The 27,119-nt window shown below is 34.7% G+C and overlaps 2 protein-coding genes across 2 annotated transcripts in view; both read right to left on the bottom strand.

Annotated features, from left to right (window-relative positions):
• Window positions 1–9,301: 9,301 nt before the first annotated feature.
• On the bottom strand, window positions 9,302–12,234 carry LOC141388067 (lamin-C-like). Its single transcript, XM_073958131.1, has one exon. The coding sequence runs from the start codon at window positions 11,939–11,941 to the stop codon at window positions 9,950–9,952; it is 1,992 nt and encodes a 663-aa protein (XP_073814232.1). The 5' UTR covers window positions 11,942–12,234; the 3' UTR covers window positions 9,302–9,949.
• Window positions 12,235–12,378: 144 nt separating this feature from the next.
• LOC141388041 (lamin Dm0-like) overlaps window positions 12,379–27,119 on the bottom strand; it is a 184,140-nt gene continuing 169,399 nt past the window's right edge. Inside the window, exon 2 of the mRNA XM_073958129.1 lies at window positions 12,379–12,686. The gene's annotated coding sequence lies outside the window, so the exon portion shown is untranslated. The remainder of the gene's footprint in view (window positions 12,687–27,119) is intronic.

Genomic DNA, 27,119 nt, shown 5'->3' with positions numbered 1-27,119 from the left:
GAGAAAGTGCGTATTGTGCGATAAAATAGAAACGAAGGACAAAGGCCCTTATTTCAACATTCCGTTAGATCCATATAGAAGGCGTGACTGGGCTAAAATTTGTGGAAAGGATTTCAAGAAGAATGACTGTATATGCTGGGATCGCTTTTTACCGGAGGATACGAGAAGAGTAGGTAAAAAATGGAAGCTCATGCCACGTGCAGAACCATTTGTTGTGCATTCGCCGAACGTTGCGACTATGGAATGGTAACTAGGCGTTTACACCAGACAGTTTGTCTTCAAATGCAACTCTGATTTACTAACACATACATACATTTGTAGTTTGTCTCCCAGCTGTCCATTATTTTTTCACAGACAGCCGGGTTAACAAATTTTTGACATTTTTTGTAAAAACAAGTGAGATAATAATTCAAATGTGCTGAAAACAAAAGAATATGTACAAAAACAAAATATGTGAACGAAAAACGAAAAGGAATCGATGATTTTCATTCATAATTTTACAACTGTTTTTGCAGTTGTCTAGACGCCTACGTCACACAGGCAAGTTTTGGGTTTTTTGACAATCAATACATGAACTCAACTGTCCTGTCATTTGTAAACGCAGGGTAAGTAACTGTATGTAATTTAGAATTGAAAATTTATGTAAAATGTATTTTATTCAGTTCCACAGATGTAAATATTGCATTCCATTCCATATCCGTTGGAGAATATTGTGAGGAAATGGAAACAGATACAGACCAGGCAAATGTAAACGGAAATAAAGCTATGGAATCAAAAAAGTTTGCTGAATGTGGTACACAGACTGAGTAAGTAAGAGAATATTGTGAGGAAATGGAAACAGATACAGACCAGGCAAATGTAAACGGAAATAAAGCTATGGAATCAAAAAAGTTTGCTGAATGTGGTACACAGACTGAGTAAGTCAATTGGCAATATTTTTTTAACATTATTAGTTTCATAAAATACCATTTTCCACAACATCTTAATTAAGTATGATTCATCTTTGATTATACCGATTAGATTAAACTAACAATGTTGTTGTGACCATTTAAACTGCTTAGCAGTACGTTAAACATACAAATTCAAACAGTGACTTAACACGCAAACTTCCAGCTTAAACCAAAAAGTGTGAAAATCCAAAAAGAACCAAATTTTTAAGTTTTAGTAATGTTATTAATTTGTCATAACTGCAAAACGCATTCGTCTCGCTTTCTAATGACTACTTAACATACATTTTACGTACTGTAACGGCTAGGATTTATTTTTAATGGACAGCAGGATAATTTTGGTGTTATATTATGGTGTGTGTTACAACAAATTTGTCAACCTGTGATTGCCTAATAAAGCTACTAAAGGACATCATATTAAAGTAGTATTTTACGATAGAGGCCGACTTTCGTATTGTCAGTTGCTTTCTATTTGTGCATGATACTAGGGGTTCTTAAATCGATTTCCCCACTACTGAAATTTCATAAAATTACTCTAGCATAGAACCCCTAGTTTCATCCACGAATACAAAGCAACTGACAATACGGAAATCAGCCATACATATATGAAATATGAGCTATAAGTCATACTTGTGAATATCAAAAAATACCACAGGACAACAAGTAATGCTTGGTTTACATTTACGTCCGTCCGTCTGTCTGGCTGGCTGGTCGCACGATAACTGTCGAACGGATCAATCGATTTGGTTCAAATTTTGGGTATGGAAATATTTTGTCCAGATTTGATTTAAGTTCGAGATGGGCCATATCGGTCCACTCCTTCAGGTACCTCCCTCACAAAATTTCGGATAGGTTCACTTTAAGACCTAGAAGCAACTTGCATTCCCTACCGCAATTACGACGATAATTTTTTTTAGGGGCAAGTCCATACTTCTAGAGGAAACAGCCCAAAGGTGTAAAAACCCCTATATGTAGTCGCTGGACAGCACGAGAAATTCCTCTTCCCCTTAGGGTACCTCCCCCAAGAAGGTTCAACATTCGTGTCGATATGCAGTTTAGGGTCTCTTCGAAGATGCTTTGGAAATGAATACAGATGCTGTTCATTGTGGTCGTGCAGTGTACAGTCATATTATGTTTTCCGTGGACAAGCCCTCGCTTCTTCGCATATTGGTCCAAAAGTTATAAGATTACCCACTGAAATGACTAGTGTGTCCAATATATATCAAAAAGATATGACTCTCAAAATCAGATCAATTTGACCCATAAAACCCTTATATATGGCATTTTATGACGATTGGTTAACGTTAACCCGTGCCACCCGGGCGATCTTTGTGTCCATAGTAATCTGAATGGGTACATTTTCAATAAAATTCTTTAAAACCCGCATTTGGGCCAATCGATGGAAATTTTACCAGTTACTATTCGTTGCTGATGCAAAAAAACGAATTCTAAAAAAATTTTGAATATCGGATCGGATTTTGATAGGCCGATTTTTGGTAGTTGAATTTTAGGATATAAATCACTATCTCCAGTGGTCTTTGTTGTTTAATGCCTAGGATATAGTGTTTTTGTACAGTTAGATCGGTACTGCTCCAAATATAACTTTTTCTTGTTCCTTTTGCATCTATAGCGATATCAAAGTACAACTTTACAAAAAAGATTGCTGCAACAATATAAAAGAACAATTAAGAAAACTGAAATCTGAATATGATGCATTTAAAATTAAGCTTGAAGATGCTGATGCTGTTATCAATTCCATGCGCAAGTTTTTTACTGAAGGTCAAATCAGAAAAATGACTTCTGATACATTTGTAAAATGGGAACGGCAGGACATCTCCAATGCCGTTTGCTTGCATGCAGCTGGACCAAGAGCATACAGGCACATGTATCAAATGGGCTACCCATTGCCACACGAATCAACACTGCAACGATGGTGTAGAAAAGTTTCTTTGAGTGAAGGCATTATAGATTGTGCAATTGATTTGTTGAGCCGGAATTTCGACCTAAGCAACGATGACCGATTGTGTGTACTCGCCCTAGACGAAATGAAAGTCACCGAATTATATGAGTACATCAGTACTGGCGACTATGTTCGAATGCCTGCTAGTGCAACACAAGTAGTGATAGCACGTGGACTTAAAAAATCGTGGAAACAGCCGGTCTTCTACGACTTTGATTGTCCAATGACAAAAACCATCCTACTTAATATAATTGAACGTCTGGCGGAAGCAGGATATACCGTTGTTGCCGTGGTTTCGGATATGGGCGGAACAAATCGCTCCCTTTGGTTACATTTAGGTGTAACACACGGTAAGCTAATAATTCAAAATCGTCTTAGGGAGAGTGGACGATTACAAATTCTCAAATTCGGACAATAAACTGTATATACATTGCTCATTTACTCGAAGAGTGACATAACTTAAAAATGTGTTTTCCGAGTTGTTTTTTCTGCGACACTAAAGCACTTCAAATGCTGACATTTAGGTAGCTATTTGTAAAATAAGGTCCATGCATTAACTTTGGAAAGTCAAATTTCGATTTCCAACTTAAAACGCGCCTTTCTCGTGTATCACTCTTTGAGCAAATGGGATATTTATACATTTCAATATTTTATATGGAGGGTATATTAAGTTTATTTTTCATTTTGGAAACATATCGAGACATTTATTTGCGACCCCATAAATTATATATTCTTGACCAGGATAAAATATAAATCAGGCGCTGAATGTTTGAGAAGATGTGTGTTTTTTCAGCCATGTTCGAGGATGGGCTAAATCGGTCCACGTTTTGGTACAGCCCCATATAACACTACCGTAAATTTCAAACGTCAACTGAGGTTACCAGTGATCAAAAAACTTCTCCACCCAAAATTTAAAATATTTCATGGTGGAGGGTATACAAAGTTCGGTCAGACCGAACATAACTCTTTATTCTTGTTTTTTTTTTATCAGATAATCCATGGTTCGAAAATCCTGCTCTGGAAAATGGCAAAGTTTTTGTATTTGCTGACGCTCCACACTTACGAAAATTAATTCGAAACCATTATAAGGATTCCGGTTTAATATATAAAGGAGAAATTCTGACAATGCGTACATTTGAAGAGTTGCTTCAATGTACTTCTACAAGTGATATCTCAATAACACATAAAATAACTGAAGAACAGCCAAGAAAGCAGGTATGTTTGTTTAAATACCGAAGTGCGTGACTTCTTTTTTTGGTCTTCTGTCACGTTGCGGTTTCAGAATATGGTTAATTCTCCATGACTAAAAAAAAATTGTACACATTGTTATTATATTTACATATCCAATTATTAGGAACTATAGAAGACAGTAGAATACCGATATAAACTTTTTATATTGTAGCAAGACAAAAAGTCAAACTGGCGGCTCAATTATTTTCGAATACAACGGCCAACGCAATTCGATATGCCTGCTCATTAGGCATTGATTTATACAAATCTAATTTAACTGCCGAGTTTACCCAGCAGGTAAACGACGGGTTTGATATAATGATTCTAACATAAACACATTTAATTATCCTGGCAAGGTACATATATCCATATTACCAAACTATTCATTCCATAAAAATGTAATGTTTCAGCAACCTTTTTCCAGTTATTCCAAACAAGAAATCATTGGAATATTTTCAAAAGGGTATTTTAATGTCGAATAAAGCCCTAAATATGTTGCATGAGTACCTCAGCATACAATACTATTTTGAATATATATTAACAAGCCGTCTAAATCAAGACATCGTGGAAAACTTTTTTAGCGCCATTCGAGCCAAGGGCGGTTTAAATGACCACCCAACACCAAAACAATTCGTGTACAGGCTACGAAAGTACATTTTGGGTAGGAGTGCACCACATTCCACTTCCCAATAATTTATAAAAATATGTTTTTAACGTCTAGCTCGGAATACCGAATTATTGAACAATACTGTAAATGTTGATATTGATCCAACACAATGGGTTAATCCTGACAAAATATCTGAATATATTACCCCCGTTTCAAAGGCACCATTCGAAGAAATTATTGATGTAGCCGAAGAAGAAGAAGATGAAGAATTTGAATTTTCAGATTTTCAGTATGAATGTTTGGACAATATTGATGACTTCCAAGAAGCCGCTCTAGAAAAATTTGCTGGGTACATAATTCGAAAACTTAAGCTTAGAGGTTATGAATGTTGTTCAGAAACATTCACGTGGGTTGATCAAGTATCTAAAGGTTTTTTAAAAAAACCTTCAGAAAACTTTTTGAACCATATTAAGGAGTTGGAGATCATTTTTAAATTACTCAATGGTGATTCAATTCTAAGCTCATAAAACATATCATCTGTGTTGTTACAAGAAAGCAAGCACATAACAATTGAAGAAAATATCAAACGATTCTTTTTCAAGTGTAGAATTCATTTTAGGATTAGACACCTTAACCAAAAAATTAAAAATGACAAAGCAAATATTAAGGCTTCCAAAAAGCTCTACAAGACAGCAATGTAATCTTGTAAGTGTACTTTTTTATTTAATATCTTCAAATACACATTATGAAGGTATGAAAGTGTATGCATAAATACTGAGGGTTTAAAAATCTTTTAATCTAGTGACCAAAAACTAGTGTTTAGAATCTTTCCTTCCGTATTTTTATATAACTCTTTTTTTATCCACATGCATATGAAAGCATTTATAATTAATCACTTTTTAATTCGAATAACTTTTTCACTTTTCTAGATATCGAACCAGAGTGCGAATTACAATAAATGTGTATATCCAGGATGGGTCGCATTTCAAGTAACACATTATACTTCATTTAAAAACAAATTTTAATTTTTAATATATTCATTGTAAATAACTAAATTATATTCTGTGTTTCAAGACATGGTACAATGTACCATGGTTTCAATATTACATAATTAAAATTGGCTTATATGTATACATACATACACTATTTATTAAATGATTAATCTGTTTAGTTTTTTAAGAACTTAGATATGGATTAAAAATTATTCTTCCTCAATACAATAAAAATATGTACATAATATTAATAAAGTGTTTTTTTATTACTATTCCGCTACTTTAACAATTAAAAAAAGAAAAGAAGACGTTCTTACTGAAATATAATTAACTAGCAAATGCCCGCTACTTCATATGCGGAAAGGAAATAAAAGATATACAAACAATATCTGTGGTTTTCCTACATAACGACATAAGTCGAGTTATGTAAATTTTGAGTTATTGGCACCACGTAGTCGTACTTTCTGAGAGCTTTCCATATCACTACTCCGTATTTGAAAAAAATGTACCGTTTCTGATATATTTATTAGCAAAACTACGTAAGTGGGCCTTTTTACAAAATTATTGTCATAATAAACTTATTATATCGACATTGGCTGCAGTACATCGCAAACATATTCATAAAAAAGAACACAAAGTGAATTAGGTCGTTTTGTATGTAATAATAATTAAAATTTTTGTTGATTCTCTTTCAAGAGAAAACCACGTAAAACTGAATGTGCTCTTTTGCATGCTCTTTTATCTTTATTTTCTGTTTTTTATGTCGTTTACTCTCAAACATAAGTCCCGTTACGTAGATTTAATGAAAACAGCAATGCAAGCCTTACAGCAAGAAAGGCTGGTCATTCATTTACCTGTTAAAGTAGTAAAATCACATATAACACCGTAATGAATTACAATCCAGAGCAGAAAAATAATGAAGAAATTTCTATTTCGCCTGAAAAAACAAAGATTTGATGGATTTACTGCCACTTATCCGATGTATTCCATGATTTCTATAAAAGTCTTAAAGTATCACCAAACGCTAAAAGCGTAATATATGTCGATAACACTGGTCAACAGGACTTTTGCTTCAACCGAAGTTGCAGTTGTTTCTAGATGAAATCGGCGAGTTATTTTCAAATCCGGTCCCGGTTTTTCTCCATCAGCTCTTGTTTTTGAGATATAGCTCAAAATCGGTTTTTACGAGTTTAACCCAGACTTTCGTTATTTTCGGATACAAACAAATATTTTTTGTGGGTTTTTCGACATTAATATATTAAGAAGATGTTGTACGCTCGATAAAATCGTTTTTGAAATAGTTATGGTGAGTATATATCAAAAAAATATAGAAAATATACGACGGACCTTGTAAAAATTGCATATTTTGAGTACTTTAAGCTGTAATTACGTCATCGGGGGAAGTCATAGGATCTTCATATGGTACTCCGGATATGCTTAGGATGTCTACTATATAATCCAGTATTCAAATGTATAATATAAAGTTCATAGTCCCCATGATTCGGCCATAACCTAAAAATCGCCATGAAGACTGCTAAAGGGAAATACTTTACCAGTGATATCATTAGCACATAAGCCCATTTACTTTTCAATGGCAGTCTTCATGATAATTTTTAGGTTATGGCCGAATCATGGGCGCTATGAACTTTATATTATATATTTGAATACTGGACTATATAGTAGACACCCTAACCATATCCGCATTGCCATATGAAGATCCTATGACTTCCCCCGATGACGTAGTTACCGCTTGAAGTACTCAAAATAAGCAATTTTTACAAGGTCCGTCGTATATTTTCTATATTTTTTGATATATACTCACCATAACTATTTCGAAAACGATTTGTATCGAGCGTACAACATCTCCTTAAAATATTAATGTCGAAAAACCCACAAAAAAATATTTGTTTGTATCCGAAAATATCGAAAGTCTGGGTTAAACTCGTAAAAACCGATTTGGGGCTATATCTCAAAAACAAGAGCTGATGGAGAAAAACCGGGACCGGATTTGAAAATAACTCGCCGATTTCATCTAGAAACAACTGCATCTTCGTCTGAAACATTCAACTGTTTCAATTTTGTTGAGCAGTGTAATTAATAACTTATAATAACGTTCCATTTCTAAAATATGAAATTTTTTGGTTTTATTTTAGTTTTTTTCCGTCACTTTGAAATAAATTTTTTTAATTCAAATTTTTATCAAATGTGTTTTATTTGTATTAAGATTGGGTAATAATTTGTAAAACAATATTCACAGAAAAACAACACAATTGTACATGTGTTATCCATTTTCCTCCGCTCTTTTTCATAGAATACAACATAAGTATAAATATGTCATTTTGTGAAAAAAATAAGACGCACAAGCAAAGATATGTTTTTAAAAAAATTTAATAAAAAGTACATTTATAAAAAAAATTAAATTTTTTTATACATAACGATTGTTTTAGGCATGCTCTATCCGTATGTAAGAAAAAACCAAAACAAAATCATCGGCATGTAGAAAATATTACAAAAAATTTTTGTTTTCACTCTCCTGAAAATTTTAATTTTTAGACTTATGTCGTTATGTAGGAAAACCACAGATATTTAATATGGAAATGGAAATAAAAAAAAATCTGCCGCATCACACCCCTACACAGCTACCATATATTTTTATTTCGAATTTCCAAAACTACGACCTCATATCACAGACATACACCAACAGCGACTCATATTGCAAATTTCAGACTCGACTTTTGGTTTTACCCCTTCACTAACACAGCATTCCCTTCCAGTACGAATTTCCAAACACTAAACATTTACAAGGTTCTAGCACCAGCGGTTTCGCCAACGAATAGGTCCGCAAAATTTTCAGCATTCAAAATGGGCATAAAAATCCACGTTTTCGTATATCCCCATATAACAGTACCTCTCGACTAAGTGTATTTTAAAAGAAGAACAAATCTATATTGTCCAATTTTCTTTAAATTTGGACCTTGAATACTCAGAAGATATAAAGTTTAATTTAAAAAAAATTAAATGTTTTGAAGATCTACAGTATTTTGAAGGTTTTATGAAAATTTTTCAAACGAATTTGTGGCATGAACGGTTAGAAAACCATTTTTACACAAAAATTTTACTAATGTGCACAGGTATGTCAACCGTATAAAACGGCGAATTTTTTTGAATCATTTCAATTTAGACCTTTTTATTATCAGGGATAAAAACCTTCTAGTTAACAAAATTGTCGCATTGGACCACGTTTTAAAATTAACATATTAAGCGGTCAGAACAAAAAACATTTTTTGAAAAGATACTTCACGCTTGACTACTTAATTTCAGTACATTATTTAAATTTAGAAATATTTAGTACTTTTGGTTCCCCTCTCGTAGCTATTTCTCACCTTAACCGTTTACACAATACCAAAATGGTTTTGGTACGAAGATTTTACCAAACTTTTCGTACACATATGTAGGTAAACGTTTCTGATGAGACGACTCCTAGTCTCATCACAAATGCACCCAAGAAACTAAAGGAAAAATAACCTAAGAGAATGAAAACACCCGCGTTAGCGATGTTGTTCGCTTCGTTGCTTTAGAGAGACTCTTCTTTATTTACATTCTACCTTAAAACTAAATCTTATAATCTAACAATAACACACATACACATACATTCCGTTTGGACGCACATTAGAAATGCACGCTGCATCTATAAATACATTATGACGCCGTGCACACACACGTTGCGCCGATAATGGAAAATACATATTTTATTATCGACCCTTCGCTATCTTTACTATTTTGGGTACGACATTTGTTCCATTATTTATGGCCGACAGTTGATTATTTTTAGACATAGATTCTTAGACGACATGCTTACAAAGAAATCTACCTGACTCTATTTACACAGAAAAGAGTCTTCTACAAAATTCACCATTCTCCCCGCCTTAAAAGATCCTAATCTTTTAACTGTTAGGACAGGACATTGAACATTTTCTTGCTTGCTATATATCTGACTCAATTTACATAAAATAGTTTAGATACAAAACTAAACACTCTTCTGGTCTTAGTGTATTCTAATCTTTTAACAATAATGTATGAATGTTATTTTTTACAAAATAGGAATATTATCTTAAACATTGTCATAATGTAATACTTTTCATTTTCTGCTGAAGGCATTATTTAGTTTAATTATTAATAATAAAAAAATATAGAGCATTATCATGACTTAATTCTAGGTGATGGCACCCAACACCTTCAGCAACCAGCTAGGATGAGGACTTCTTTTCCCTCGATGAAATACGTGGTAAATCCATTTTCTTCTTAGAGGATTCTTCTCGCCACTAGAACTTTCTTCATTAATTATACGATGATTTGACACATGACGTATAATGGTATGCTTGATACCGTCGGCACCGGTAACTTCTTCCTCATCAGCATTACACGGCGACGTCTTTATGCTTTTGCCAATCTGCCATTTTAGTGACTTCATAACAATATTGGTTGATGGTTCATGTGCTGCACTCGTTACATTCCATTGAGATACGGGAGCAATTTTACATTTAAACCGCCTGCCGTCGACTTGCACTTCATTTGTACCTTTGTTTGTTACCGTTACCTTCGGTTCATATTTAGCAATTTCTCTGGTGGTTACAACATATTTCCCTTGACTTAAATTTTCTTCGTCATACAATAGTTTTTCGTAGGCAACACTTTCTTGTAGCTGTTGTATCACTTCATCACGCAATTGTAATTCCGCATCCACTTTGGCAATATCAGAAGTATGGCGTCTTCGTTCATTGGCGAGCAATTTTCCCAACTCAGAATTTCTGCCATTCAATGCAGCATTTGTAGCTTCCAACTTACTAATGCGAATATACAGGCTTTCAATATTTTGATGCGAGACATCTAATTCTTCGATAGCACGTGAAGCTGCAACGGACTCACGATTGGCTTCTGCTTGGAGATCCTTAATCTTTTGCTCGTACAGCATTTCCATTTTACGCATTTTTCCTTCGTGTTGTTCACGCAACTCTTGCAACGACTGTTGTAATATGGTCTCATATTGCTTAGAGAGACCAGTGCGTAATTCATTAATTTCTTCTGAGTGAAATTTTTCCTTGAAGGTCAGTTCGTTACGCAGATGTTGTATGTTGCCTTCCAACTCAATCCGTGCCTGTGCATCCTCTTTAATTTGTTTGCGTAGAAGCTCCAATTCTGCATGCACCTCACAGAGTTCAACACCGGCTTCCTTCGTATAAGCAGTCGCAGCCTTCTTCTCAGCAATTTGCCAGTCCTTGGTTGTTTGCTCCAATCTGGCCTTGAACTGCTCATTTTTCTCACGCAGTTGGTTGACTTCGATATTTAATTTCCGCCAAACATCAACGTGAACGTTTTCATTCTTCCTTTCCGCAGTTTCCCCTACACTACCTGTAAACTTTACTATTTTCTTAAGTTCAGGAATAGTCACATTTTCAACCTTCCTAATTGAATTACTATCTACCTGCCTAGTATTTATCTTGGGAACCCATTTCCCATTGATCTCTTCATAATCTTTTACCTTCACCTCTTTAGGTGCTACTCTAGAAAATTTCCCAAATCTCACCATGCGGTAACAAATTTGTAAAAAGTTGAAATTTTCTACGAGATTATCCTCTTTAGGAAACTCATTCAAATATTGCATCAATATTGACGATGCAGTATTGTATCTTTCTTTGATATATTCTATGTCTGGAAACTCAGTCCTGATCTCAGTCTCCAAATCATTCAACGAATACTCAAGGTTTCTTATTAACCCACCTTTTAATGTTTTCGAATGGCGCAGTATGTTTCTTTTTTCATACTGTTCCAATGGACTTAAGCTGTCCATCTCAGCTATATATTTATATCTAGAAAGAATTCGTGTATCTAACGAATCCTTCTTTAATTCGATCCCAAAATCTATCCTTACTTGACGATTTAAGAAGTCGAACTTTCTTATTGCATACCGCACACCTGAGGCGAATATGCTATGCATTTCATATGGGAATTTTCCCATATCGCGGAGCTCCCTATCATTGTCTAAAAAATCCCTTCTTGCTTCCGTGAAGGAACTAACAACTTTAAACAATTTTTCCCTTGTTTCCCTGGTTACACTTTTCTGAGCAATTTTGCTCAGTTCGAAATAAAGCGAAACAATGTATTCGCCCAACACCCTTTGATGTTGGATGAAATCTTGAAAATTCATTTTCACGTAATACACTTTTTGTCACTTTATTTATTTTATTATTAGTAGCTATAAAAATTGGCCTAACACAATCTTTGCTTCGACTGTGCGCATTTCTATAACCTAACGAATAAACCTAACGTAGTCACTTTTAACTACGCGCCTATTACGTTATAACACTACGCGCAAACTAACACACTTTTCTTTTTTGAAAATGAGAGCCTACCACGTCACTACACTTAACACGAATAAACTACACAAATTTCTTTTTTTTTTTTTTTGAAATCGCGAGCCTATCACTTCGCCTATCACAGCAGTAATTTTTTTACACTACGTGAACTATCACGTCGGGGTCACCAAATGATGAGACGACTCCTAGTCTCATCACAAATGCACCCAAGAAACTAAAGGAAAAATAACCTAAGAGAATGAAAACACCCGCGTTAGCGATGTTGTTCGCTTCGTTGCTTTAGAGAGACTCTTCTTTATTTACATTCTACCTTAAAACTAAATCTTATAATCTAACAATAACACACATACACATACATTCCGTTTGGACGCACATTAGAAATGCACGCTGCATCTATAAATACATTATGACGCCGTGCACACACACGTTGCGCCGATAATGGAAAATACATATTTTATTATCGACCCTTCGCTATCTTTACTATTTTGGGTACGACATTTGTTCCATTATTTATGGCCGACAGTTGATTATTTTTAGACATAGATTCTTAGACGACATGCTTACAAAGAAATCTACCTGACTCTATTTACACAGAAAAGAGTCTTCTACAAAATTCACCAGTTTCAAAAATTATTTCCTAATATTCAACATATATCCCAACCACAATTCACTTTTTCAGCTTTATCTGTTCCCCTGAAACCAATTATAATATTATTTAGTACTTTTTGTATAAAAGGTAAGAATTTTCAAAACCTCCTTTCTACCTCCTCTCTAAACACCAATTTCTATAATCTAATACCGAATTTCAAAATTCCAGTTCTACCCCTTTACAAAATTACAAATTGAACAAAATTATGTACCATATATCAAAATGTACCAAATTTTGTACCAATTAGTACTTTTCGTGCACTTATAGTACGAATTTTAAAAAACCTTTCATAGTTACTCTTCATCAGTGACCCTCATTCCAAATTTCGGGATTCCAGCTCTATCGGTTCAACCAAATCTATGTTGTATTAAATTCAGTACAATTTAGTACTTTTCATACACATAGGTAAGAATTCCCAAAACCATTTCCTTATATCGACACCACTCCCCAACCTTGATTTCCATACCAAATTCCATGATTCTAGTTATATCCGTTCAAAATATTCATTTGGTACTAAATTTTGTAAATTTTAGAACTTTTCGTACACTTATAGGTCGAATTTCCAAAAACCCTTTTGTAAATCTTTTTAATGCTTGGTTTACATTCGGCGTCGTTTCGTGATTTGGAAGGCTTTTCGTGATTTCGCGCGAAATCAAGCAAAATTTATCATGATTTCGCATACAAAAATGAAATCATCTCATTTCGTGATTTCAGCGAAATCAACATTGAAATCACAGCACTCATGATATACAACCCTGTTTTTGCCTAATAAAGTACCAAAAGTTGCAACACTTTTCACGTATCACAATAAACAAGGTAGATGGTCAATTGCGGCAACAAAAAAATTTATTATCAAAATATGTAAACAACGTGAAAAAAGTAACATAATAACTTTTTTTACAATGATATTTTCCATTGTGTTCCCGTACTTTTTTAACGGTAATGTTAGAAAAAGGGCGAATTGTCAAAAATTGCTTTCCCATACAAATTTCTTAAAAAATACGGGAACGGAAAAATTACGGAAATTGCAAAAATTCCAGCAGAAATGTCAAAATCAAAGTATCAGCTATCATATTCAGATGCCAATTACCATGCTGCTAGTTTCTACTATGCCAAATTTGTGTGGCAGAAAACAGGAGAAGAGGGTGTTTGTTATTCAGCGCAATTTTCGTTTAAAGAGAAGCGCAAGTCTGGCCAGATTTCGGAGTACGGGAACGCATTTGTAGCACTAAACGGGAAAACTACGGCAAGTAGTAATATTTTCCACGTTCTGAACACAACCGAAATTTATTATTATCATGTCTCAACGATAAAAATCATTTTTTATTTTTGTTAGTATTATACACAATTAATACGATATACAGATAATTTTACGATAATTTCGAAATAAAGCAGTAAAGTTCTATATTGTCGCATTATTTTGATGCCTAATTCAATTTACAACAGCTTGTGAAATCCAGTGGATTTTGGAGCGTAAGTGTAAACTTGGCATAACTCTCCATCAGTTACCCTCATTCCAAATTTCATAATTCTAGCTCTTCCCGTTGGCCTAATACCAAGGGTACCATATTTAGTACCTTTTAGTACTTTTCGTACACTTCTAGATCGAATTTTCTAAAACCCAGCCTTATCTCACTCCTACACACCAACAGCAACCTACACCCAAAATTTCAACATTCTAGCTTCAGCGGTTTCGTCTGTGCGCTGATGAATCAGTCAGTCAGTGAATACCTCACTGCTCTTTTATAGCTATATTACATTACGTGTATTTTATATGTATGTTTTGAATTTTTTTGTCCTCGTGTAATTCTTTGTGTGTGCGAAAAATGACATTTTACATATGATTTATATTTTTTGCTATTACACCAGTATATGTTTTTTAGTGTGACATAACCTATAAATGTAAACAAATCGTTTATCAAATCGATTTATTTAAGTTTCTTTAAGAAATTATTTCTTTCAGCAAATTTTGCAAATTTCTGCATTCATCAAAACAAACAAATCAGCTGTTTTCTATTTATTGTACATACAAAAATAGGAAGGGCTCTAAAACGAAAAAGTTACACATGGGTTCACACATCATTTTGAAAGATGAAATTTTTTATATGGATCACACTATGTGTACAACATGTAGATGTAAAAAATGCAAAACATACACATGAAATACACGTAATGTAATATAGCTATTATATATATAGATAGATTATTACCAATACAAAAAATCAATAGGTATTCGCTTTTTGATTGAATCTAATACATAAGACTAAAGCACATAATCTGGCAAAATTTCAAGCTTCTACGTTATAAAAAAACGATCCTATTCAAGAAAATGCATTTCGAAAAAGGGATAACATTGCAGATTTTGTTGTAATGGCGCATCCCAAAACCAAGTGTTTCCGCGGTTTTGTTTTCATTACTTATCCCATTTACTCGCCTTCATAAGATGGATATTCTATAAAACAGCTTTTCATTTTAAAACGTTTTTTGCTTCTCCTGTGAAATTATTATTTTGTTAGTTACGACATTGGGCATTTATGATGACGATATATCAATAAATGCACGCCGACTCATGTTAGCTCAATAATGTGGAAACTTTTTTTAAAAAACGTTTTTCATGGTATCTTCTTTATTTAACTTCGTGTGCATTTGACACATGGAAATGGCACATTTTACAAGTTCAAAATATTTCGGATGGAATATGCGCATAGGTAGCTTCCGTAATTATGTACGCAATGGAGGCTCTTTGAGAAACCTGGTGCATTCTAATGATGATCGAATAGGGCCCACATTGGTCCTTTTCCTTTTTGAGTGGTCTCTTCATCATCTGAACTATTTACTTCCTCTTTGAGGGCGGCAATGGCAGCACTCATCAATGATTTGGCCTCTTTATGAGTTTCACTTTACCCGTTTCCAATTGTAACCTTCTTTGGGTAAATATTTTCTTCAATGTTTTAGCATCTTTGTAAATTTGTGAACCCGGTTCATTGAATTGACAGGCATTACTGTGGCAATTAATCTCAAATCAATGGGATGTTCAATAATCAGGATACATTTTCTTCGAGGGCAGTAGCAAAAACATTCTATGCAATGGCCGGTCATTCATTGTGCTATCCACCAATATCATTACAGATGCAAATAGTTCTTCATATAAATTCAAGTCATCTTCCTTATTACCGGTACCAACTTCAACGGCTGTACAAGTCAAACTTCTTCTCATCGGCGAATGTATGTTCGAGTAGTTTCTGTTTGTGGGTGCCACCGTGGTGCAATGGTATGCACGCCCGCCTTGCACGTAGAAGGTCGGGGGTTCGATTCCCCTGCCAAGCAATATCAAACATTTTTCAACGGTGGCAAAATACTCCTCTGTAATGTTGGCGACATTTCCTGAGTATTTCAGCTTTGATAAACTTCTCCACAAGTGGTGTCTTAAGACACGCCGTTCGGACTCGGCGATAAACAGTAGGTCCCATATCATTGAGCTAAATATGAATCGGGGTGCACTCATTGATATGAGAGAAGTCTCCCTTGTCCCGTATGGGATGTTGTGGAACAATGTTTTTTTTTTTTGTAGTTTCTGTTTGTGAACTGTAACATATTGCCACATCATCTTGATGATCTGTTGTGTCGAGTTTATAGACTCAAAGTCTTGCACCAGTTCATCCAAATCTTCATAAAAATGTGTCACACAACATGTTACCATCTTTTTTCAAGCAAGATGCAGAAAAGTCTGTCGACATCCTCCAATGCAATAGGTTTTGTCATCCTCGTCCTCTTCATAATTATTGATATCATCTGAAAAACAATCAATTATTGATTGTGAATATTTTATTTAGAGATATACATACATACCGCAAAAAACTCCTTCTTAACAAGGAATTTATTTATTATTTAGTGGAAATGTTATTTATTTATTTATTTAGCGGAAAAGACATTTTACAATAACATTTTTCAAAACAATATTTATCAACCCTCAAAATGTGTTTATATTTGTTTAAATTTTTGCCCATATGGTTATGGCACTAGTATTACGTACAAAAACAAATTTCTATGTGGTTGTTGTATCGATTGTTGTACAACAACACTTGCTTTTTCCTGTAATAATTGTACCATGTCCCCAACCTTTAAAATGCTCACAATGCTTCTCCCGGAGTAAGATCCGCATCTATAGGCGCACCAGCTTCAGCAGCCTCCCTCGCAAAATAATCCACTTCTTCGTTGATCTGGATACGTATATGTCCTGGGGTCTATACCACATGACATTGCAAGATCGACGAATTCCATAATACATTGTAAAAATCAGCTACAAGCCAGTTGTCAGAGCCCACGGCGCCTAGAGCCTTACAGGCCGCAAGGCTATCGGTGAAAAAGACAACCCGGTCATCCTCAGCAGCAATTTCAAGTTCCTTTCGCAGTGCGAAGAGTTCACCGGAAGTTGATGAGGGCTTGATATTGAGTTTAAAAAGGAATCTGTGACCCTTGGTCACGTTAAGAATACCGCAACCCGTTGCAAATTCATTCGGCGAGGCATCTCTCGCAAATATCACAAAATCGTTGAACTTGTAATAAGCCAATTCTCTGTTGTATATAGACTGAATGATTTCGTTGCTTAAATTCTGCTTACTTGCAGGAATAACATTGGATCTGATAACTAGATGGTCTTGCTTGATGTAAGGTATCACCTTGATTTTGTTAAAGCTTCAGAAAACTCATGGAAAACCGCACTATAACTGGATTTAACTAGTGGATTGTCCGCAATAATCTCATAAAGGCATTTGTTTCACAGCTTGTTTTTAATAATCTCTCTCGCAGTGAGAATTTTAGCCCCATATTTCGGAGGGATTTCTCCCGCCATGGCATAGACAGAATGAGTAGGTGATTACCTGGATACTCCTAGGGATCTTTTTATCATTTGATTCTGCATCCGCTCTAGTTTTTTGTTCACATATGCCGGTGAGAGTGCAGTGGTAGTTCTGCCATATTCGATTTTTGATCTCACAATACTCTTATAAACTTTAAGAAATGTTTTGGGGTGAAGGTCACCTTTGACCGCGTTAATACATTTCAGAAGATTCGTTCTATTATGATAATTGATAGAGTCATAATGATCGTAGACAGTTAAAGAACTTAAGTTTCTTCAGCTGTTGAATTGGTTTGCCATCTACACTCAATTGGATCTGTTAGATGCTGTTTTTAGCAAAATACATTGATTTAGACTTCTCTGGGTTGCAGTCCAGATTCAATTGCGCAGATCTTCTTTTAAACACAACCAGCTTTCTTTGCAAATGTTCCATTGCAACATCAAAGTCGCGATCAAACACCATAATCATGAAATCGTCTGCATACTGGAAAATTAGTGTCTTGGAATCCTACAGACTTTGCAACCTTGCCGTGTACAAATTGAAAAGGAGGGGAGACAAACAGCTTCCCCGTGGGAGGCCATCTGTCACCTCAATCTCCTTATCGCCAAGTCTTAAGATACGCTTCAAAAGAAAATTAATAATCCAATTAGTAATAAAGGTATTCAAGCTATTCTCTTTCATTATATCTGCAAGTAAATCTATGCAGACACAGTTATAAGCGTTGTTGATATCTAAGTTTAGGACTAGAACCTTGAAGTTATTGGCTTTTAGTAAGGCAACTCGATGCAGAATCTCATTAAGGCACGTCGAAGTTGACATCCCACTTCTGTAGGCAAAGGACCGAATAGGCAAAACATCATTCTTCTCCAGGTGTTCATACACTTTAGAAAAACGGACATAAGTGAAATTGGTCTATAGTTCGTAATCAATTCCAGATCCTTGTTGGGCTTCGGAATTGGAACAATTTTTATAATTCTCCAGCTGTCTCCTATTGAATTCTCCATGAATGCATTGGTCATCGCTGTGGGCACAGCCCTTTTTGATAGACCTGGAAGTGCCCTTAACATTTCATATGTAATTCCGTCATGTCCAGCCGCTAAATCTTTATTTTTCTTCTCAAGGACTTCTTCGAGATTATCAAGTTCGAATACCACAGGATCCGAGTCTATTTCAGCATCCAGAACCATCGACCTGCTAGAGACTACATTGGTATTTTAAGAGTTTCAAGTAATCCTCATTATTTTCGTCATTCCACATCCTTGCCACAAAGTTCGATCGGTTTCTGACATTATTAATGAATCTCCATGCAGCCCGTGAGTTCGACTCCTTATTTATTTCCTCCATTTTTGGCCAAGAAACTATTATTTTTTGCCTTCCATACTATGTCCTTCCATTTCTCCACCTCCTCTCTCGCCTTAACGAGATTGTTATAACATGGATATTTCCTTACCTTTTTAACCGCCGCAAGCTGAAGTCTATAATGCGTTGCTAGTTTGTCGTTCCAGTAATACTTAGGGACTCTGTTAGAGTCCAAGTTTGAAGTGGCAGCCTTCACCTCCTCATTCATCATGTTTTCGATCATCGAGAAATCTGGTTCTAACTCCAGACTGACCAAAGCACTTATAAGCTTTTTCTTATGAAGGAATTTTCCATTTCGGGCACCATGCCCCTCAATCTCGATGGATATAGGAAGATGACCACTGCCACCCCAATGCCACTCGAGCACGTTCCATGTAGCCTGTATATTATGACTCACGAAGGTCAAGTCAGGAACCGATCCCTGGGAGTCACTGTTTCTTCTGAACGTAATATTTCCATTATTTAGACATACTAATCTCGCCTTAGCAGCCGCAATTTCCAATTCTCTTCCTTTCCGCGAGATTATTCTGTCGCCCCAACAGTAATTTCTGGCGTTAAAGTCACCACACAAAATTACATTTTCATACATTTTATTTGCTTCTTAATACCAATGGCTACACCACCATAGTAATCAGCTCTAAATTTTTGGATGAGATTAAAGTTGATAAACTTGTTCTTGTTTCGGTGATCTTCTGCAAAAATGTCAGATAGGACTACTATATCATATTTATACTTGTTTAAATAGAATTCAATATAATTTTATATAGAAATACCTTTACTTTGTCCATCATGATTGTTGGATTTCATTGTTGTCTTCACTGCCAATATTGACACCACTCATCTGAATTCTGGCTTAGAAATGTGTCATGGCATCAGTTGCCACAACATTTTCGGTTGACTTAAAGAAGACTTTCATGAATTTTAGTAACTCGACCGTTATTTTCTCCAACTCGGTGACTCTGTGACTGTCTGGCATGTATAAAGGTCTTCATGGGGACGGCTCATTAAAAGCCCTTTTAGCCTCCCGGCCTATGGACATAGGGTTTTTTCGTCTTTTTTAACACAGAGTTGTAAGTGAAAGATGTAAGGATTCTATTCACATCGTTGTCAATGTTGTCAGGTTGGCTATGTATCACACCACCACTGCTCTTTTTGCCACCTGTAGGTAGAGATGGAAAGTTAGTTTCATCATCCAATAGAATGTCAACACGATTCTGGTTTTTATATAAATTTAAAACCTCCTTCTTCGACATCTTCTATCTAGTCATGATTTTATTCGTCTCGATTTCATTTAGACCAAGTGAGACATTTGTCCTACTCATGGCACCCATGATCCTTACTATTACACAAATACATGACTTTACCCCACAATTTTAACAGTTTTCGTTGGCACAGGATTGTCATCATCTTTGTTTTCCTTCCTCGCAAATCTTCTCACTGATGAGACCTTCCTATCCGCAACAATATCCCTCAACAACTCTTCCTCCGAATAGCATACCGGAACATTACGTATTACCCAAAGGTTTCCACAAAATTTCTGGGTACAAAGCCTTTAATTTTTTCCTCTTCAGCTCCTCGTTGTCGAGGAAAACATTTGCCGAAGCAGCATCTTCAAAAGTCACTCTATATAATGTGACACCGATGGCATGAACTCTTATAATCTTTTCTAATTCCTTGGGATTTTCGTCCTTAATTTTATCCATCAGGTATAGCCCATTTTTCACACTTTTATTTTTCACATTATCTGCTTCGCTTGAATAAACAAGCACATGAACTTACCTTTATGTTCAGCATTGTAATACACAGGATCATTATTTAATCGCCACTTCTTTTCCCCTTGACTCATTTTCTCTGCATCGGCCTGCTTAACTGTATTTTCAACACGTCTGCCATTTTCCAAAACCCTTTTGCTTCTGGTACACACGCCGAAGTTACAATCATTCGTAACACTAATGCTTTGTTTACATTTACGAAATCCACTCGATTTCAAATGTCAATTCCTTTGCGTATACGTCAAATGAAAACTCATCTGAAATCCATAGGATTTCATTTGACGTTTATGCAATGGAATTGACAGTTGAAATCGAGTGGATTTCGTAAATGTAAACCAAGCATAACACACTCACTCATACCCTGAGGTATAGATGCCGTAGCATCCATAACCTCAACTTTTACTTGGTTTACATTTACGAAATCCACTCCATTTCAACTGTCACTTCCTTTGTGTATACGTCAAATGAAAACTCATCCGAAATCCATTCGATTTCATTTGACGTTTAAGCAATGGAATTGACAGTTGGAATCGAGTGGATTTCGTAAATGTAAACTTACTATTTGTCGGCCATGTATACGGCCACTTATAAATTCAATTCTTTTTCAATTAACAGCCACCAGAAAGAAATAAAGGAGTACTCCACACTTCAAAAAATAATAAAACATCAAATATTCACCGCTTCCAGCTCCACAGCCAATGTCGAATAATCCACCAAAAGAAATATCCTCAGCAAATTATCTTCTCCAACGAAATTACTTTTTCTGTACAGCACACGAGACAATTTTCCTTGTTTGCACCACTTATACACAGCTTGACATGCTCAACCAGGAATGAAATCAAATGTTTAAGAAATGATTTTGGAATATACATACAGTCAACCAAAAAAGTCTACATACACCCTATAAATCTCTAGTTTTAAGGGTAAGGAAACATTTTTATGAAAATCCAAGTACATAGTTCTATTTCATATCCCTAATAAACAAAATTAAATGCAACAAAAATATATTCCACAATTCGAAAAACGGTAAATTCTAAAAAAATTAAAAAAAAAATAAGTCCCAATTTACATTAGGCGAGTTTACTTGCGGCAATTGTCAGTTTGTAGGTGAGAGAGGGTGCTGAGAGGCAAAGGGTTACCATATGCCTCACCTCTCTCTCCTACAAAATGACAATTGCCGCAAGTAAACTCGCCCAATGTAAATTGGGACTAATAGCGAAAAAGTGTACATACACCCCAATGAAATATTGAGATTAACGTAAAATTTATGGAATAAACAATACATAGTTTACATTTTATTGCTTTATCGAACGTCTTTGGTTGTCCATGATATCTTTTTGACAAAAAAGGAACATACATATTTGTGGATTAATTGCCGTTATTTAAGGTCAGACTTCGCGTATAGTTCGTTAATGTAGATATTTGAAGAATTCTTTGAGTTTGTTACTTTATAAAACCCCAGAAAATACAGCGGGACTGATAATTTTGAGATCCTAGAGCGCTTTGAAGTTGTCCTAGCGGACATTATATGCTCCAGAACTTCGCGAAATGTACGAATTCCTGAGTTTTGTCATAAAGTTTATAGGTTTCACAGCATTCTAAGGCGCAAATTACATGCAGAAGCTTTGCAATCACCTTGTAATAATGTCTGGTACAATCCTCGAGCATCCATTGAATCAGCAATGTAAAATTATCTGACATTTATAGCGCTTTAAGTGACCCTAACGGTCATAATACGAGAGCATAGTAGTTAATAGTAGCTTCGTTCCAGAACTAAAAAGTTTTTACACATTTTGAACATGTTTCCCCGAAATGCGTTCTCTTACACCAAAAATGTTGCAAAATGTTCACTTCTCTTTGAACAAAAATGGCGCTGAATGGCTCTCGCTTTAGAAACTTTTTACACGACAAATTTGAGCGAGCAAAGTTAGCGGTGTTTTAGTGTGCGCCATGTCGTTCGGACCTGGAGGAGGTTACATGTCAATGATATGAAGGAGTCTTTATGGGAAATAGTTTTTTTTTCTGATGAATAAATTTCTTCTTAAGAAAATATATATCCCTAATATACATCGAACATAGAAATAAATACATAAAATGTCGTATGGAATTTGACACTAACACTACAACCCAGTTCAGTCAGCTGGGTATTGCTGCTCTTTTTCTTGTTCTAGGTGGTGCTTTTATTTTGATGCTTTGGAAAATTTAGGAGCGTTTGTAAAATAATGTTGAAAATTTCTGATTCAGTTAATGTCCAAAAATTATATCAGACCTTATTACAAGGTAATTCCAATGCTTCTGCATGTAATTTGCTCCTTGGAATGCTGTGAAAACTATAAACTTTATAAGAAAAATCAGGAATTCGTACATTTAGCGAAGCTCAGGAGCATATACTATCCACGAGAACAACTTCAAAGCGCTCTAGGATCTCAAAATGATTAGTCCCAATGTATTTTCAGTTTTTTTTTTTTTTAAAACTACCAGACTAAAAACTCAAAGAAATATGCAAGGGCCCGCTTTAACGAGCTATATGCGAAGTGTGACCTTAAATAACGGCAATTAATCCACAAATATGTTCCTTTTTTTCAAAAAGATATCATGAACAACCAAAGACGTTCGATAAAGCAATAAAATGTAAACTTTGTATTGTTTATTCCATAAATTTTACGGTAATCTCAATATTTCATTGGGGTGTATGTGCACTTTTTCCCTATTATTTTTTTAATTTTTATAAAATTTACCGTTATTCGTATTATGGAATACATGTTTGTTGTATTTAGTTTTGTTTATTATGCCTTGTTCAGACTGGCGGTAATTCGCTCTCTATTCGTTGTTCGACCCCCAATTACGAAATTTTGAGAACGAACAACGATTTGTGTACATTGTCAATTTAAATTACTCCCAGAACGACCATAAAATATGTCCCATCTCTAACAAATGAGAGAATTTATCGAAATAAATTAATTATGACAGAAAAAAATTAAAATTCATTAAAAACCCAAACATTTTTAGAAAAACTGCAAAACATGAATAAAAAGTAAACGGTTTAGCTACTAGTATACGTTCAAATTATAGCAAATTTTCTCTTTTCTTTTATTGCAGTTGCATTTCTTGTCCATCGTTTCAAATTCGCGTACAAATTTAGAAACAAAAATCAAATTCCTGCCAGAAAGTCTGTATACAAACATAAAAATTAAAAAATTAAAAAATGTGCTGAAAACACCATAATTGTGGGAAAAAATAGAAAAGATGAATGAAAATAATATAATTAAATATTAAATAGATATCTGAAAGAAGAACAAATAGTTTTTTAGTTCATATCAATTAATTTTACTCGTTTTTTGGACGAAACTTTCTTTAAAATCAGTAAATAAAAAAAGTATGAAAATATGAATCATTTTGGTATGAATTATGTACCATGTCGTATAAACGGGTTAATTCGTGTACATAATTATGAGAACGAACGACGTGATTCAAATGCTGGTATGAACATGGCATTAGGGATATGAAATAGAACTATGTCCCAATTTACATTAGGCGAGTTTACTTGCGGCAATTGTCAGTTTGTTGGTGAGAGAGGGTGTTGAGAGGCAAAGGGTTACCATATGCCCATGGTACAATTAGAAAGGTAGATGCCTCAGCCCAGCTGATCGAATCTAAAACGTCAAAAAACTATCAATTCGCCATGAAAAATCAAAACAAAAAACCATATGATTCGGTAAGTAAGAGATAGCATGTCTACACTTTATAGGCAAACACAAGCGATAAAAAGAGACAACAAGAGACCATTTGGCGAAAATTTTGACAGTTTACATTACAAAAAAAGTTGCTTTGTTGTAGCAATTCGGCGATGCATCTACCTTTCTTATTGTACCATGCATATGCCTCACCTCTCTCTCCTACAAAATGACAATTGCCGCAAGTAAACTCGCCTAATGTAAATTGGGACTATGTACTTGGATTTTCATAAAAATGTTTCCTTATGCTTGGTTTACATTTACGAAATCCACTCGATTTCAACTGTCAAATCCATAGGTTAAACGTCAAATGAAATCCAGATGAGATTTCATTTGACGTTTGAGCTGTGGAATTGACAGTTGAAATCGAGTGGATTTCGTAAATGTAAACTTAGCATTAACCTAAAAACTCGAAATTTATAGGGTGTATGTAGAAGGTCATCCCATTAGAGTTGTACAATCTAGTTCATTTGAAAGATCTAGTTAAATAGCTCAGCTCTTTAAACTGAACTAGGTCAGAAATATAGTTCATAGTTCACTGTCCAGTTCAATCATTCGGATCAAAATCGTTCACCGGCTCTTAATCGGTCGTTTGATGAAAACGACGCATACATACACCAAATACAAACAAACAAAAGACTAATATAATTTAACTACTCCATAACAAAAATATTATTGGTCTGTTCCTTTACTTTTGAAAATGTTAAAACTGGCAAAAGTAGTAAAAGTTGTAAACTGCTACAATATGAATTGTATTGTAACTGAAGTAAAGGAACGCTTTTCGAGTAAAAAGTGGTAAAACTTGAAGATTTTTGCACGTAAAGGAACAGAGCTTATATTTACATAGTATTATTGCATTCTTAAAGAAAGATTAATTTTAGAAAAAACATGCTTCATTTAGGTGGCTGGAAAAAATCGTATGTTGTGTGTGTGTAGAAATTGTCATTTTAAATATTTTTTTCTGTCCAAAAAGGCAGATTCAATAGGTAATGGATTCGACATATTGTAATATGTTAGGTCTCGTATGTTTTTGTAGAAATCTTCATTTTCGAAAAGCTATTCCATGTACCTTGATCCAAAACATAAACAAGCTGATCACATTACAAGGGCATCCCTTAACAAAGACGACGTCGTCATTATATGTATTTGTGAACGACATGTTGAACTAGATTGTGAATCGTTCGTTGATCGTACGGTTACCGACTGATTACAGTTCAGTGAACTATTGAACTATAATGAACTATATCGACTGACTAGTTCATACGCTCTATTCAATGAATCGTTCAATTGAACTAGTTCGTTCATGAACTATACAACTCTACATCCCATCGGCACATTCACCAAAAAATACAACTCTACACCTTCATTTGTTGTTAAAAGTTGTTGTTGCTGCGAATAAAAATTATTTCGTTTTGATTTTAGCTGTGTTCCAGAACTAAAAAGTTTTTACAATTTTTACGACTTTTATGCCAAGTTTACACTTGCGCTCTAAAATCCACTGGATTTCACGAAATCCTGAAATACACCCCGGTGTTTACACTTATTTTTTGTTGATTTCAAACATATCACACTAATCGAGGTAGATGCATAGGCGCAGCTGATCGAACATGAATTTTCAAAACAAGTTGTTGTAAATTGAATTAGTCATCAAAAATATACGACAATATAGAACTTTACAACTTTATTTCGAAAATTATCGTAAAATTATCTATATATCGTATTAATTGTGTATAGCACTAACAAATGAAAATATAAAAAATGATTTTATCGTTGAGACATCATAATAATAAATTTTGATAGATAAAAGTTGTGTTCAGAACTTGAAAAATATTACTACTTGCAGCAGTTTTTCCGTTTAGTGCTAAAAATGCGTTACCGTGCTAAAAAATCTAGCAAGGCTTGCACTACTCTTTAAACCAAAAAAAGCGCCGAATAACACCCTATTCTTCTGTTTTCTACCATACAATTTTGGCATAGTAGAAACTAGCATCATGTTCATTATCATCTAAATACGATAGCTGATACGTTGATTTTGACATTTTTACTGGAGTTTTTGCAATTTCCGCCATTTTTCCGTTCCAGTATTTTTTTTTTTAGGAATTTTTATGGGGAAGCAATTTTTGACAATTCGCTCTTTTTTCCAACATTACCATTAAAAAAGTACGTGGACACAATGAAAAATAGCATTGTAACAAAGTAATTTAATATTTTTCACATTGTTTACAAATTTTGATACTAAAATTTTTGTTGCATCAATTGACCATCTACCTTGTTTATTGTGATACGTGAAAAGTGTTGTACTGTGATTTCGATGTTGATTTCGCTGAAATCACGAAATGAGAGGATTTCATTATTGTATGCGAAATCATGATAATTTTTGCGTGATTCCGCGCGAAATCACGAAACGCCTTCGAAATCACGAAAAGACGCCGAATGTAAACCAAACATTACACATTTTACTACAAAAACCGTTCCCGTACACAAAAAAGTTGTAAAATGTTCACTTCTCTTTAAACAAAAATGGCGCTGAATGACGCTCTCTTTAAAAACTTTTTACACGACAAATTTGGGCGAGTAAAAAAATAGTAACATGGTTGCCGGCGTCTGATTGGCTGATACACCGACTTTGACATTTG

The sequence above is a fragment of the Musca autumnalis genome, unplaced genomic scaffold (assembly GCF_047663935.1).
Source record: "Musca autumnalis isolate F117 unplaced genomic scaffold, ASM4766393v1 scaffold_1, whole genome shotgun sequence".
NCBI classification, from domain to species: domain Eukaryota; kingdom Metazoa; phylum Arthropoda; class Insecta; order Diptera; family Muscidae; genus Musca; species Musca autumnalis.
Note: the sequence above shows the minus strand (reverse complement) of the source record. Positions and strands in the feature narration are given on the sequence as shown.

What these genes read in the sequence shown, in the direction of transcription:
- LOC141388067 (XM_073958131.1), bottom strand. Translation starts at nt 11,941, where the DNA reads ATGAATTTTCAAGATTTCATCCAACATCAAAGGGTGTTGGGCGAATAC.